Genomic DNA, 15,953 nt, shown 5'->3' on the forward strand with positions numbered 1-15,953 from the left:
TCCTAAACGATATCATAACCACCATCGATGATGGTGGCCAAGGCTTTCGACTCTGTCAATCACCATATTCTTATCGGTAGACTCAACAGCCTTGGTATCCCAAATGACTGCCTCGCCTGGTTCACCGACTTCTTCTCTGATAGAGTTCAGTGTGTCAAATTGGAGGGCCTGTTGTCCGGACCTCTGGCAGTCTTCTATGGGGGTGCCAGAGTGTTCAATTCTCGGGCCGACTATTTCCTCTGTATCAATGATGTTGCTCTTGCTGCTGGTGATTCTCTGATCCATTTCGAAACAGACGACACCATGCTGTATACCTCTGGCCCTTCTTTGGACACTTAACTAACCTCCAGATGAGCTTCAACGCCTCCCCTTCTGTGGCCTCCAACTGATCTTAAATGCAAGCTCGTCAACCGCAACTACCGATCGCTGCCCGCAACTGCCCGCCCCGCCCGCCCACCCAACCAGCACCACTACTCTGGACTAGAGGTCGACCGATTAATCGGAATGGCCGATTAATTAGGGTCGATTTCAAGTTTTCATAACAATCGGAAAATGGTATTTTTGGACAACGGTTTGGACATTTTTAACACTTATTTAATATTTATTTATCTAGGCAAATCAGTCAAGAACACATTCTTATTTTCAATGACGGCCTAGGGACGGTGGATTAACTGCCGTGTTCAGATTTTTACCTTGTCAGCCCGGGGGAATCAATCTTGCAACCGTACAGTTAACTCGTCCAATGCTCTAACCACCTGATTACATAGCACTCCACGAGGAGACTGCCTGTTACGCGAATGCAGTAAGCTAAAACTTATCTTATAAAAAACAATCAATCATAATCACTAGTTATCTACACATGGTTGATGATATTACTAGTTTATCTAGCGTGTCCTGCGTTGCATATAATCGATGCGGTGCGTATTGTTGCTCCAATGTGTACCTAACCATAAACATCAATGCCTTTCTTAAAATCAACACAAAAGTATTTACTTTTAAACCTGCATATTTAGCTAAAAGAAATCCAGGTTAGCAAGCAATATTAACCAGGTGAAACTGTGTCACTTCTCTTGCGTTCATTGCACGCAGAGTCAGTGTATATGCAAGTTTGGGCAGCCTGGCTTTTTGCAAACTAATTTGCCAGAATTTTACGTAATCATGACATAACATTGAAAGTTGTACAATGTAACAGGAATATTTAGACTTAGGGATGCCACCCGTTAGATAAAATACCGAACGGTTCCCGATTTCACTGAAATAGTAAACGTCTTGTTTTCGAGATGACGGTTTCCAGATTCGACCATATTAATGACCAAATGCTCGTATTTCTGTGTGTTATGTTATAATGAAGTATGACTTGATCGAGCAGTCTGAGCGGTGGTAGGCAGCAGCAGGCTAGTAAAGCATTCATTCAAACAGCACTTTCGAGCGTTTTGCCAGCAGCTCGTTGCTGTGCTTCAAGCATTGCGCTGTTTATGACTTCAAGCCTGTCAACTCCCGAGATTAGGCTGGTGTAACAGATGTGAAATGGCTAGCTAGATAGCGGGGTGCGCGCTAATAGCATTTCACACGTTACTCCCTCTGAGACTTGGAGTGGTTGATCCCCTTGCTATGCATGGGTAACGCTGCTTCGAGGGTGGCTGTTGTCGATGTGTTCCTGGTTCGAGCCCAGGAAGGAGCGAGGAGAGGGACGGAAGCTATACTGTTGCACTGGCAATACTAAAGTGCCTATAAGAACATCCAATAGTCAAAGGTTAATGAAATACAAATGGTAGAGAGAAATAGTCCTATAATAACTACAACCTAAAAATTCTTACCTGGGAATATTGAAGACTCATGTTAAAAGGAACCAACATCGTTCATATGTTCTCAAGTTCTGAGCAAGGAACATAAACGTTAGCTTTCTTACATGGCACAACGAGACGTGGTGTGGTCACAAAAGCATACAGGAACTCAAGTCCTTCTGTTCACCTGATTTAGAATTCCTCACAATCAAATGTTGACCGCATTATCTACCAAGGGAATTCTCTTCGATTATAATCACAGCCGTATATATTCCCCCCCAAGCAGACACATTGATGGCTCTGAAAGAACTCTATTTGACTCTTTGCAAACTGGAATCCATACATCCTGAGGCTGCATTCATTGTAGCTGGGGATTTTAACAAGGCTAATCTGAAAACAAGACTCCCTAAATTGTATCAGCATATCGATTGCGCAACCAGGGATGGCAAAACCTTGGATCACTGCTATTCTAACTTCCGCGACGCATATAAGGCCCTGCACTGCCCTCCTTTCGGAAAAGCTGACCACGAGTCCGTTTTGTTGATCCCTGCCTACAGACAGAAACTAAAACAAGAAGCTCCCACGCTGAGGTCTGTTCAACGCTGGTCCGACCAATCTGATTCCACACTCCAAGACTGCTTCCATCACGTGGACTGGGATATGTTTCGTATTGCGTCAGACAACATTGACGAATACGCTGATTCGGTGTGCGAGTTCATTAGAACGTGCGTTGAAGATGTCGTTCCCATAGCAACGATTAAAACATTCCCAAACCAGAAACCGTGGATTGATGGCAGCATTCGCGTGAAACTGAAAGCGCGAACCACTGCTTTTAAATCAGGGCAAGGTGACCGGAAACATGACCGAATACAAACAGTGTAGCTATTCCCTCCGCAAGGCAATCAAACAAGCTAAGCGTCAGTATAGAGACAAAGTAGAATCTCAATTCAACGGCTCAGACACAAGAGGTATATGGCAGGGTCTACAGTCAATCACGGATTACAAAAAGAAAACCAGCCCCGTCACGGACCAGGATGTCTTGCTCCCAGGCAGACTAAATAACTTTTTTGCCCGCTTTGAGGACAATACAGCGCCACTGACACGGCCTGCAACAAAAACATGCGGCCTCTCCTTCACTGCAGCCGAGGTGAGTAAAACATTTAAACGTGTTAACCCTCGCAAGGCTGCAGGCCCAGACGGCATCCCCAGCCGCGCCCTCAGAGCATGCGCAGACCAGCTGGCCGGTGTGTTTACGGACATATTCAATCAATACCTATCCCAGTCTGCTGTTCCCACATGCTTCAAGAGGGCCACCATTGTTCCTGTTCCCAAGAAAGCTAAGGTAACTGAGCTAAACGACTACCGCCCCGTAGCACTCACTTCCGTCATCATGAAGTGCTTTGAGAGACTAGTCAAGGACCATATCACCTCCACCCTACCTGACACCCTAGACCCACTCCAATTTGCTTACTGCCCAAATAGGTCCACAGACGATGCAATCTCAACCACACTGCCCTTACCCATCTGGACAAGAGGAATACCTATGTGAGAATGCTGTTCATCGACTACAGCTTGGCATTTAACACCATAGTACCCTCCAAGCTCGTCATCAAGCTCGAGACCCTGGGTCTCGACCCCGCCCTGTGCAATTGGGTACTGGACTTCCTGACGGGCCGCCCCAGGTGGTGAGGGTAAGAAACAACATCTCCACCCCGCTGATCCTCAACACTGGGGCCCCACAAGGGTGCGTTCTGAGCCCTCTCCTGTACTCCCTGTTCACCCACGACTGCGTGGCCACGCACGCCTCCAACTCAATCATCAAGTTTGCGGACGACACAACAGTGGTAGGCTTGATTACCAACAACGACGAGACGGCCTACAGGGAGGAGGTGAGGGCCCTCGGAGTGTGGTGTCAGGAAAATAACCTCACACTCAACGTCAACAAAACTAAGGAGATGATTGTGGACTTCAGGAAACAGCAGAGGGAACACCCCCCTATCCACATCGATGGAACAGTTGGGTAGCAAGTTAAGTTCCTCGGCGTACACATCACAGACAAACTGAATTGGTCCACCCACACAGACAGCATTGTGAAGAAGGCGCAGCAGCGCCTCTTCAACCTCAGGAGGCTGAAGAAATTCGGCTTGTCACCAAAAGCACTCGCAAACTTCTACAGATGCACAATCGAGAGCATCCTGGCGGGCTGTATCACCGCCTGGTACGGCAACTGCTCCGCCCACAACCGTAAGGCTCTCCAGAGGGTAGTGAGGTCTGCACAACGCATCACCGGGGGCAAACTACCTGCCCTCCAGGACACCTACACCACCCGATGTTACAGGAAGGCCATAAAGATCATCAAGGACAACAACCACCCGAGCCACTGCCTGTTCACCCCGCTATCATCCAGAAGGCGAGGTCAGTACAGGTGCATCAAAGCTGGGACCGAGAGACTGAAAAACAGCTTCTATCTCAAGGCCATCAGACTGTTAAACAGCCACCACTAACATTGAGTGGCTGCTGCCAACACACTGACTCAACTCCAGCCACTTTAATAATGGGAATTGATGGGAAATGTAAAATATATCACTAGCCACTTTAAACAATGCTACCTAATATAATGTTTACATACCCTACATTATTCATCTCATATGTATACGTATATACTGTACTCTATCATCTACTGCATCTTTATGTAATACATGTATCACTAGCCACTTTAACTATGCCACTTTGTTCACATACTCCTCTCATGTATATACTGTACTCGATACCATCTACTGTATCTTGCCTATGCCGCTCTGTACCATCACTCATTCATATATCTTTATGTACATATTCTTTATCCCCTTACACTTGTGTATAAGACAGTAGTCTTGGAATTGTTAATTAGATTACTTGTTGGTTATTACTGCATTGTCGGAACTAGAAGCACAAGCATTTCGCTACACTCGCATTAACATCTACTAACCATGTGTATGTGACAAATAAAATTTGATTTGACATATTGCACTTTTACTTTCTTCTCCAACACTTTGTTTTTACATTATTTAAACAAACTTGAACACGTTTCATTATTTATTTGAGGCTAAATTGATTTTATTGATTTTTTATTAGGTTAAAATAAGTTAATTCAGTATTGTTGTAATTGTCATTATTACAACAACAAAAAAAAATTAAATCTGCTTTTTTTGATCCTCCAATAAATCTGTATCGGTGTTGAAAAATAATAATCGGTCGACCTCTACTCTGGACGGTTCTGACTTACAATATTTGGACAACTACAAATACCTAGGTGTCTGGTTAGACTGTAAAGTCTCCTTCCAGACTCACATTAAGCATCTCCAATCCAAAATTAAATGTAGAAATGGCTTCCTATTTCGCAACAAAGCATCCTTCACTCATGCTGCCAAACATACCCTCGTAAAACTGACCATCCTACCGATCCTCGACTTCGGCGATGTCATTTACAATAAAAGCCTCCAACACTCTACTCAACAAATTGGATGCAGTCTATCACAGTGTCATCAGTTTTGTAACCAAAGCTCCATATACTACCCACCACTGCGACATGTACGCTCTCGTTGGCTGGCTTTGCTTCATACTCGTCGCCAAACCCACTGGTTCCAGGTCATCTATAAGTCTCTTTTAGGTAAAACCCCGCCTTATCTCAGCTCACTGGTCACCATAGCAGCACCCACCCGTAGCACGCGCTCCAGCGGGTATATCTCACTGGTCACCTCCAAAGCCAATTCCTCTTTTGGCCGCCTTTCCTTCCAGTTCTCTGCTGCCAATGACTGGAAGGAACTGCAAAAATCACTAAAGCTGGAGACTCATATCTCCCTCAATAGCTTTAAGCATCAGTTGTCAGAGCAGCTCACAGATCACTGCACATAGCCCATCTGTAAATAGCCCATGCAACTACCTCATCCCCATATTGTATTTTTTTATTTTGCTCTTTTGCCCCCGAGTAGCTCTACTTGCACGTTCATCTTCTGCACATCTACCATTCCAGTATTTAATTGCTATTTTGTAATTACTTTGCCACCATGGCCTAGATATTGCCTTACTCACCTTATCCAACCTCATTTGCACACACTGTATATAGACTTTTTCTACTGTATTATTGACTGTGTGTTTGTTTATTCCATGTGTAACTCTGTGTTGTTGTGTGTCAAACTACTTTGCTTTATCTTGGCCAGGTCGCAGTTGCAAATGAGAACTTGTGCTCAACCAGCCTACCTGGTTAAATAAAGGTGGGGGGGGAAATGTATATATTTTTCTTTTTAAGCACCACAGCAAAAAGTCAAAATCATTGACTGACCTACATGCACCATATTTGCAAAGTGTAAGTGCAATTCAGGACACATGCAGCCAGCAGTTGACTTCCATTCAAAAAACTACAATTGTCTACGTTATCTATTGTAGCATCAATAAGGGATGGAGACAGGTGCATATCTTTGGCTTTACCTCTTGTTCCAGTTGCCATATCTGCCACCTTCTGAAAGGCTTCCAGGAAAGAGCCTGTGACGACGATAGTTGTCCTAAAAAATAAAAACAAATACAATGATACACATTACAATTAAACCACTTTAAAAAAGGCATATTGCAGTGAAACATTTGATTTTCCTGTGTTTTAAATACACTCAGTGGCCAGTTTATTACGTACATCCATCTTGTATCGGGTCGTACCGGCCTTTGCTTCCAGAACAGCCTGAATTCTTAGGGACATGGAAACATATCTCAATTGGTATCAAGGGACCTAATGTGTGCCAGGTAAACATTCCCACACCGTTACACCATCAGCCTGTACCATTGAGACCAGGCTGGATGTGGCCATGGACTAGAGGTCGACCGATCAATCGGAATGGCCGATGAATTAGGGCCGATTTCATGTTTTCATAACAATCGGAAATCTGTATTTTTGGGTGCCGATTTGACTTTTCTTTAATGTATATATATATATATATATACACACACACCTTTATTTAACTAGGCAAGTCACATTCTTATTTTCAATGGCGGCCAAGGAACGGTGGGTTAACTGCCGTGGTCAGGGGCAGAACAGATTTTCACCGTGTCAGCTCAGCGGATCCAATCTTGCAACCTTACAGTTAACTAGTCCAACACAATAACGACCTGCCTCTCTCTCGTTGCACTCCACAAGGAGACTGCCTGTTACGCGAATGCAGTAAGCCAAGGTAAGTTGCTAGCTAGCATTAAACTTATCTTCTAAAAAACAATCATAATCACTAGTTAACTACACATGGTTGATGATATTACTAGATATTATCTAGCATGTCCTATGCGTTGCATATAATGTGACTGAGCATACAAGTATCTGACTGAGCGGTGGTAGGCAGAAGCAGGCGCATAAACATTAATTCAAACAGCACTTTCGAGAGTTTTGCCAGCAGCTCTTCATTGTGCGCTGTTTATGACTTCAAGCCTATCAACTCCCGAGATGAGGCTGGTGTAACCGAAGTGAAATGGCTAGCTAGTTAGCGCGCGCTAACTAGAGGGACGGAAGCTATACTGTTTCACTGGCAATACTAAAGTGCCTATAAGAACATCCAATAGTCAAAGGTTAATGAAATACAAATGGCATAGAGGGAAATAGTCCTATAATTCCTATAATAACTACAACCTAAAACTTCTTACCTGGGAATATTTTAGACTCATGTTAAAAAGGAACCACCAGCTTTCATATGTTCTCATGTTCTGAGCAAGGAACTGAAACGTTAGCTTTCTTACATAGCACATATTGCACTTTTACTTTCTTCTCCAACACTGTTTTTGCATTTAAACCAAATTGAACATGTTTCATTATTTACTTGAGGCTAAATTGATTTTATTGATGTATTATATTAAGTTAAAATCGGTGTTCATTCAGTATTGTTGTAATTGTCATTATTACAAATTTTAAAAAATTAAACATTTTAAAAATAGTTAATTTAAATCGGTATTGGCTATCAGTCCTCCAATAAATCGGTAACTGCGTTGAAAAATCATTTAAAAAAAATCGGTCAACCTCTAGTGTGTATGGCCCAATAAATCACTCGGACCAAGCATCCTGACATCCAGGACCTGCATACTAGGCAGTGTCAGAGAAAGGCCCAAAAAATTGTCAAAGACTCCAGTCACCCAAGCCACAGGTTCTCTACCGCATAGCAAGTAGTACCAGAGCGCCAAGCCAAGGACCAAAGGGCTCCTTAACAGCTTCTACTCCCAAGCCATGAGACTGCTGAACAATTAATCAAATGACAACCTGGACTAATTACATTGACCACCCCCCTTTGTTTATTATTTATGCTTAGTCACTTTACAAATTACCTCGACTAACCTGTACCCCCTGCACTTTGACTCGGTACTGGTAGCCCCTCGTTATGTAATTTCTTGTCTTAGATTATTTTCTCTTTTTTTATACTTTAGTTCATTTAGTAAATACTTAACTATTTCTTGAACTGCATTGTTGGTTAACCTCTCTGGGTAATGTGGGACGCTAGCATCCCACCTGGCCAAAAGCCAGAGAAAATGCAGAGCGCCAAATTCAAATAAATTACTATAAAAATCAAACATTCACTAAATCACACGTTAGATACCAAATTAAAGCTACACTTGTTGTGAATCCAACCAACATGTCAAATTTCAAAAAAGGGTTTTTGGTGAAAGAAAACAATGCTATTATCTGAGGATAATAGTAAACAAAGAGAGAACATATTTCAACCCTGCAGGCGCGACACAAAACGCAGAAATAAAAATATAAATCACGCCTTTCATTTGACGAGCTTCTTCTGTTGGCACTCCAAAATGTCCAATAAACATCACAAATGGTCCTTTTTTGATTAATTCCGTCGATGTATATCCAAAATGTCCATTTATTTGACACGTTTGATCGAGAAAAAACACAGGTTCCAACTTGCGCAATGTGACTACAAAATATCTCAAACGTTACCTGTAAACTTCACCAAAACATTTCAAACTACTTTTGTAATACATCTTTAGGTATTTTTTTACATAAATAATCGATAAAATTGAAGACTGGATGATCTGTGTTCAATACAGGAGGAAAACAAACTGACGCTACTTTTCTGGTCACGCGCCTCTAACTAACAGTACACTTCAAGTGACCCTCGTTTTGAACAGGCATACTTCTTCATTACACAAAGGAAAAACCTCAACCAATTTCTAAAGACTGGTGACATCCAGTGGAAGCCGTAGGAACTGCAAGAAATCTGGATTCCCAATGAAAACCCATTGAAAAGAGAGTGACCTCAACAACAAAAATCAGAATGGTTTTTCCTGCTACATAAGTTCTGTTATACTCACAGACATGATTCAAGCAGCTTTAGAAACTTTTGAGTTTCCTATCCACATCTACAAATAATAGGCATATCTTATCTTCTGGGAATGAGTAGCAGGCAGTAGAATTTGGGCATGCAATTTCATCCGGACATGAAAATACTGCCCCGTCACCAAGAAGTTAAGCTTGTAAATATGAATTTCACGGGAAGGTTTATCTAAACATGTTGTATTTGGCGCCACTCCTGCTTTGTCTTGACTGTGTGTTTAGGGTCATTGTCCTGTTGGAAGGTGAAACTCCACCCAAAGTCTGTGGTCCTGAGCACTCTGGAGAAGGTTTTCATCAAGGATCTCTGTACTCTGTTCATCTTTCCCCAATCCTGACTAGTCTCACAGTCCCTGCTGCTGAAAAACATCCCCACAGCATGATGCTGCCACCACACTTCACCTTGAGGATGGTGCCAGATTTCCTCTAGATGTGAATCTTGGACTTCAGGGCAAAGAGTTCCATCAGACCAGAGAACCTTGTTTTTCCATGGTCTGAGAGTCTTTAGTTGCCTGTTGGCAAACTCCAAGCGGGAGTGTGCCTCTTGCTGAGGAGTGGCATCCACCTGGCCACTACCATAAATGCCTGATTAGTGGAGCGCTGCAGAGATGGTTGTTCTTCTGGAAGGTTTTCCCATCTCAACAGAGGAACTCTGTCAGGATGACCATCGGGTTCTTGGTCACCTCCCTGACCAAGGGCCTTGTCCCTGATTGTTGTTTGGCTAGGTGGCCAGCTCTAGGAAGATTCTTGATGGTTCCAAAATTCTTCCATTTAAGAATGATGGAGGTCACTGTGTTCTTGGGGACCTTCAATGCTGCAGAAATATTACGGTCCTCTTCCCCAGATCTGTGCCTGGACACAATCCAGTCTCGGATCTCTATGGACAATTCCTTCGACCACATGGCTTGGTTTTTGGTGTGACACGCAATGTCAACTGTGGGACCTTATATAGACTGGTGTGTGCCTTTCCAAATCATGTCCAATCAATTGAATTTACCACAGGTGGATTCCAATCAAGTTGTAGAAACATCTCAATGATGATTAATGGAAAATTGGACACACCTGAGCTCAATTTCCAGTCTCAAAGCAAAAAGTCTGAGTTTATTTTTAATACATTAGTAAATATTTTGAAAAACCTGTTTTGGCCTTGTCATTATGGGGTATTGTGTATGGATTTCTGAGGAAATGTTTATTTAATCCATTTTAGAAAAAGGCTGTAATGTAACAAAATGTGGATAAAGTCAAGGGGTCTGAACACTTTCGAAGGCTATGTGCAGCACTTAATTTTAAAATCCTCGAATTATCAAATCAGTTCGGTTTCCTGCTCAACACCTGTCAAACTCAGACATATACTAAAAGGAATGTCGATTTGCAAGGGACTAGTATGATCAGAGGTTCTTGTAATTTGTAAAAAAAAAAAAAAAAAAAGTCATTTCTTCCCCCGGCTGGAATTCTTACTCTCCTACGTAAAAATGACAGACATCGCAGATTCAGACAGGACTTAAAATTACAGATGTAGTGCTCTTGCACATAATAGCATAACCTTAACATCACAGTAAAAGGGGCAGCGCAAGTATCCCTTGGCAACTTAGCAAACTTGCTGGATATTTGTTAGCTAGCCAACCTTCCTACAGTAATTTAGTAAGTGTTACATTTTTACCATTCCCTTCAGGCTGGGTGCCATGTCACAACATGGTCATAAATAAACATTTTAAATAACGGTCATCCAACTCAGAATTACAAGTCAGAAACTGAGGCAACATCCCAGAGCTCCAACCAGACATTTTTCAGTCTGAGCTTGTTTTGTTTGAGTTCACAGTTGTCTTGAAAGCACCAAAAGTAATACGTTAGGGCGTGGCATACGGCATAGCTTTTTTACTAAGCAGAACGTGCTAAAGAGTATGTAGTACGATTAGTACACAGTATGCCATTTAAATAAGTAGTGGGCAAGTCAGATTTCAGACACGGCCTGTGACTGTTTCGATGACAGGAAGGTCAGTCCTAAATCACGGTTAGGAAAACCCCTACATAACTACGCCTTATACCCATTTTCTTATTGCCCTTTAGATGGAAGTTTCTGGGATTTTAAATCATTATTAAATGTAGACATTGTTCCCCTAGTGAGTATGCCATTGCTTTATATATTGGATTGTTTAACTGTGATCTGTTAAAAATAGACTAATCTGTCATTTGTATGGATTCTTTTGCAAATGTTCCAAAGTGGGAATCAATTTGTTTTCAATATTGTCACCCTAGTGAGTTTAATTTAGGTAGAGTATTGTGCATTTCCAAACAGAGGTGAAACAGCTTCACCCACTCGTGTCTGGACTAGACGTTTCCCCAAAACAGCACTCTTGTACTGGCCTGAGGGGTATCCTATGAAGCAGGTTTGAAGAGTTATTAGCGAGGTAACTTTGGTAAATTCTGGATAAACTGTCATACGAAAGCGTCTCACCTTTCAGCCTGGTACATTTCAATGGCAACGAATCCTTCAGAACTAAAATGGTTAAGGCATAGGCAGACCTGCTCCAGACAGCATATGGAGTCATGGAGGACACAGTAGCTCAGACACAGAGCATCAATGGCTGTATTGTAGAGACCCTGTAATGTACTGTGAGTGCTGGGTGGTATTACCGATGAGGACCAGGGTATCAGGTGTTACGGCTGTGAATGGCCATCGGTGGCTCTCACTCGTAACCAAGATAGGTTGGTGGAAATACTACAACTTGACAATCGTCAGCAAGCTTGGCCAATGGAAACTGTTTGACGGGAAGAGCAGAGAGGTGCCATTGTTACAGGGTAATAATTGGCAGAGTATGGCAACACTGTTCCTTGTGACGCTCCTTCCTTCAATCACTATTAAACGACAGACCCAAAATAAATCAAGAGAGACACACGACTGCTGAATCCCAAGTCAACCTTTACTCCAAGCAAATGGACATGTAGAGATATGGGGGGCGTAAAGCAAGCAATATGGTGAAAAATTCAACCAAGCTCATCGGAAGGCAATGTGGAACAAGTTCCATATTGCTAAAAACCTATATCAGTAACCTCCTTGGGTATACAGGAGTAATTGTTTTGGGTCTAGGACAGGGCTCTCCAACCATGTTTCTGTAGAGCTACCATCCAGTAGATTTTTGCGCCAACCCTAATCTAGTGCCCCTTGATTCTAATAATTAGCTGGTTGATGAACTGAATCAGTTTAGTTACAACTGTGGTTGTAGCGAAAACCTACAGGAGGATAGCTCTCCGGGAACAGGGTTGGAGAGTCCTGGTCTAGGAGTTAATTTTAACATTCAGGAGTAAAGTGGGTGGCTAGCCTAAAGTACCAAAGAGACGGTGGCTTCAGAAAGTATTCACACCCCTCAACTTTTTCCACATTTTGTTGTGCTACAACCTGCATTTAAAATGGAGGCCCTTTTAGCGGGTGGAATGGCAGAGAACAATTCATTATGGTACTTTATGGTAAGTTTACAAACATGCTATGATCAATAGAATTGAAACTTGTATCTCACGACTGTAAATGGTGAAATACAGTACCAGTAAAATGTTTGGACACCTACTCGTTCAAGGGTTTTTCTTTATTTTTACTATTTTCTACATTGTAGAATAATAGTGAAGACATCAAAACTATGAAATAACATATGGAATCAACCTGGCGACCATGCCTGTACATGCACGCTGACACGTTTCCTCCGACACATTGGTGTGGCTGGCTTCTGGGTTAAGGGGGCATTGTGTCAAGAAGTAGCGCGACTTGGTTGGGTTTCGGAGGACGCACGGCTCTCGACCTTCGCCTCTCTGTTCCTGTTTTATGACTGGCCATTGTTCAATTCTGACACCAATTTAAATGTACCATTAACATCCCTAATACTAAACTAATTGACAGAATGAAAAGGAAGCCTGTACAAACAAATATTCCAACAAGGAACTAAAGTCATACTGCAAAAAATGTGGCCAAGCAATTAACTTTTTGTCCTAAATACAAAGTGTTATGTTTGGGGCAAATCCAATACAACAAATTACTGAGTACCACTCTCCATATTTTCAAGCACAGTGGTGGCTGCATCATGTTATGGGTATGCTTGTAATGGTTAAGGACTGGGGAGGTTTTCAGGATAAAAATAAATAAATGGAATGGAGCTTAGCACAGGCAAAATCCTGGAGGAAGACCTGGTTCAGTCTGCTTTCCACCAGACACTGAGATTAATTCTTCTTGAACATCTACGGCAAGACCTGAAAATGGTTGTCTAGCAATGATCAAGGACCAATTTGACAGAGCTGTTAGTGAAACAATGAAAATAATAAATTTGCAAATGTTGCACAATCCAGGTGTGGAAAGCTCTTAGAGACGTACCCAGAAAGACTCACAGCTTTAAAATCACTGCCAAAAGGTGTTTATACAAAGTATTGACTCTGGGGTGTGAACTTCTTTGTAAATGATATATCTGTATTTCATTTTCAAGACATTTGAAAACATGTTTTCAATGTCCTTATGTAGTGTTGTGTAGATTGGTGAACAAATATTAAATCCATTTTGAAAAAGTCAACAGGTATGAATACTTCCTGAAGGCACTGTTTGTTGGTCTGCTTACTCCTAGGGTGGTTGAGCAAGGCAGTGCCCTGCCCTCCAGTTGCCCTGACAGTATGCTATATTAGCGCCAGTGCTAATTGGGCATGAGTGAAGCGAACACGGTGATGTTTTTATCAACTCAAGTGGACCGCAGGGAGTCATTATCCTCATTTTCAATTTTTCTCCCGAGGGCAGCGAGGCAGTGCTGTGGCCAGAATATATGCTGACCCTGCAAACATGACCTTCCATTTCATATGAGATCTCTATACAGAGTCGTATCTGGCCAAGAAATCTGCAGGAAACTGGCTGTTATTTTATGTCATCGGGGATGGGTTTTCAGTCATTACTTCACTGTTCATCTTTGGCACATGCAAACACAGATCCTTTTTGCAAATGAATGGATATTGATTGAGAGGGGTTGCAGAGGCAAGGGTTAGTTCTTACCTTAGCTGGGATTGCAGCTTCACTCCTTTGGTTACAAAGTCCTCCCAGGCTGGATAACTAGCCTGTAAAGAAAACGCATGGGGATTAGATGTTAAAAACAGTAGTAAATCATTAAATATATAGGACATAAACATTTCATGTCAGCAGCTACTAGACCATTCTATGATACTGCAATTGCTTAGATGATTTAACTCAATCAAGTCCATTTTTAATTGGATGTGAAGGATATTGCCTGTTACTGGGAAAAGGAGTGGGTCAGGGAGGCTTGAACAGTCAATAGGGCTGCTGCATTGAACCAGTTGGAGTTCAAATCAAATTGTATTGGTCACACATTTAGCAGCATTTATTTCGCATGTAGCGAAATGCCTGTGTTCCTAGCTCTAATAGTGCAGTTATAAATGCTAGTTTACTAAGGGGTTCTTCTGTATGTGAAATTAAATATAAGGCCGCAGCTGTCTGTCAAGTCCCAATATTTCAGAGGCAAAAACATAGCACTGGCTACAGAACATGAGTAGAAATTAAAGCCTAAACATCACAGAGCCAACTAAAGGACCACTGCATGGTGCACAAAAATAAGTAAAATTCTATAGAGATGATTCAATGTAAAAATAGAAACAGAGGTAGGCCTAGCCAAAACTTGGTCACCTGTTAATAGCTGACCCAAGCCGCTGTTGATAAAATGTGGGGTGGATAATGCCGCTTAGACAATAAGTCTCAAACGTTTAGCCTCTTATCGGCCAAGCCAAGCTGTTCGCTCCCACTGCAAGCACGCACCTCGGCTGAATTAAATATATTAGACCACAGGAGATGAACCACCACTGAGGCCAGTCAGTCACTTTTCCCTTTGTCACATTTTAACCTAAATTTGCTTACATTTATTTAACAAGGCTAGTCAGTTAAGAGAAAATTCTTATTTACAATGACTGCCTACCCCGGCCAAATTGTGTGCCGCCCTATGGGACTCCCAATCATGGCCGTTTGTGATACAGCATGGAATCAAACCAGGGTCTGTAGTGACGCCTCTAGGACAGATGCAGTGCCTTAGACCGCTGTGCGGAGCCCCACTACATTTCATAGAACTTGCTTTATATGGACATGGAGCTTCCATTACTAAACTCAACTTCTCCATTGGAAAAAAGTTCAAAATAGAATGACTACTCTTTTTGCTCAGACAACGCCATGACTGTAGTCACCTGCTATTCCTACAAATCTGACAACCCTAATCCTGCACTGTTCGAGTGACCATTGGAAAAGGGGCCAGCGAAGGCAGAGTGGGCAGTCACTGATGCAACCTGGCTCTGGATGAAGAGAAGAAGTCCACCGTGCCACTTGGGTCATGAACCAATGCACACATGGATGTAACAGGTGGTGTTTGTTTTGTACCTTCCGTCTCCAAAAGGGGCTATTTGGTGTGTGACTATCCACTAACAATTAAGAATCAAATCAACCTTTGTCCTTGGCCGAGGGAGCGATTGATCCAGAAAGCTACTGGAAGTAGTCACTACGAAACAAGGACATTAACTACAGAACAAGCCATGTATGCAATGTAGAAATGAAATAAATAATTTCTCCTTGAATTGTGACAGTAAATGACCTGCTTCAACAAACCAATCCTTATGTAAGTTCACATAGTGAGTAAACGAGCCCAGTGAGTAAACGAGATACGTCAACATGATAATGAGCCTTTTGCTGCCCCAAGGCCAGTGAGAAAAAAAATAAGCTTTTTTCCCCCCTGTTGGCAACAGAGCAATACAGCTGTTATGCGCTACAGTTTTAAGAGATGTGCTGACTCGCAGAGGTAATGTAT

The 15,953-nt window shown here is 42.3% G+C and overlaps 1 protein-coding gene across 2 annotated transcripts in view; it reads right to left on the reverse strand.

Annotated features, from left to right (window-relative positions):
* mtss1 (MTSS I-BAR domain containing 1) overlaps nt 1-15,953 on the reverse strand; it is a 122,586-nt gene that overhangs the window by 83,631 nt on the left and 23,002 nt on the right. For both annotated transcript variants that reach the window (XM_024444790.2, XM_024444781.2), the window contains 2 exons: nt 14,147-14,208; nt 6,252-6,325 (listed from right to left, as the gene is read on the reverse strand). In XM_024444790.2, the coding sequence (XP_024300558.1) occupies nt 6,252-6,325; nt 14,147-14,208 (136 nt within the window). The remainder of the gene's footprint in view (nt 1-6,251; nt 6,326-14,146; nt 14,209-15,953) is intronic.

The sequence above is a fragment of the Oncorhynchus tshawytscha genome, linkage group LG02, assembly GCF_018296145.1.
Source record: "Oncorhynchus tshawytscha isolate Ot180627B linkage group LG02, Otsh_v2.0, whole genome shotgun sequence".
Classification (NCBI taxonomy): Eukaryota; Metazoa; Chordata; class Actinopteri; order Salmoniformes; family Salmonidae; genus Oncorhynchus; species Oncorhynchus tshawytscha.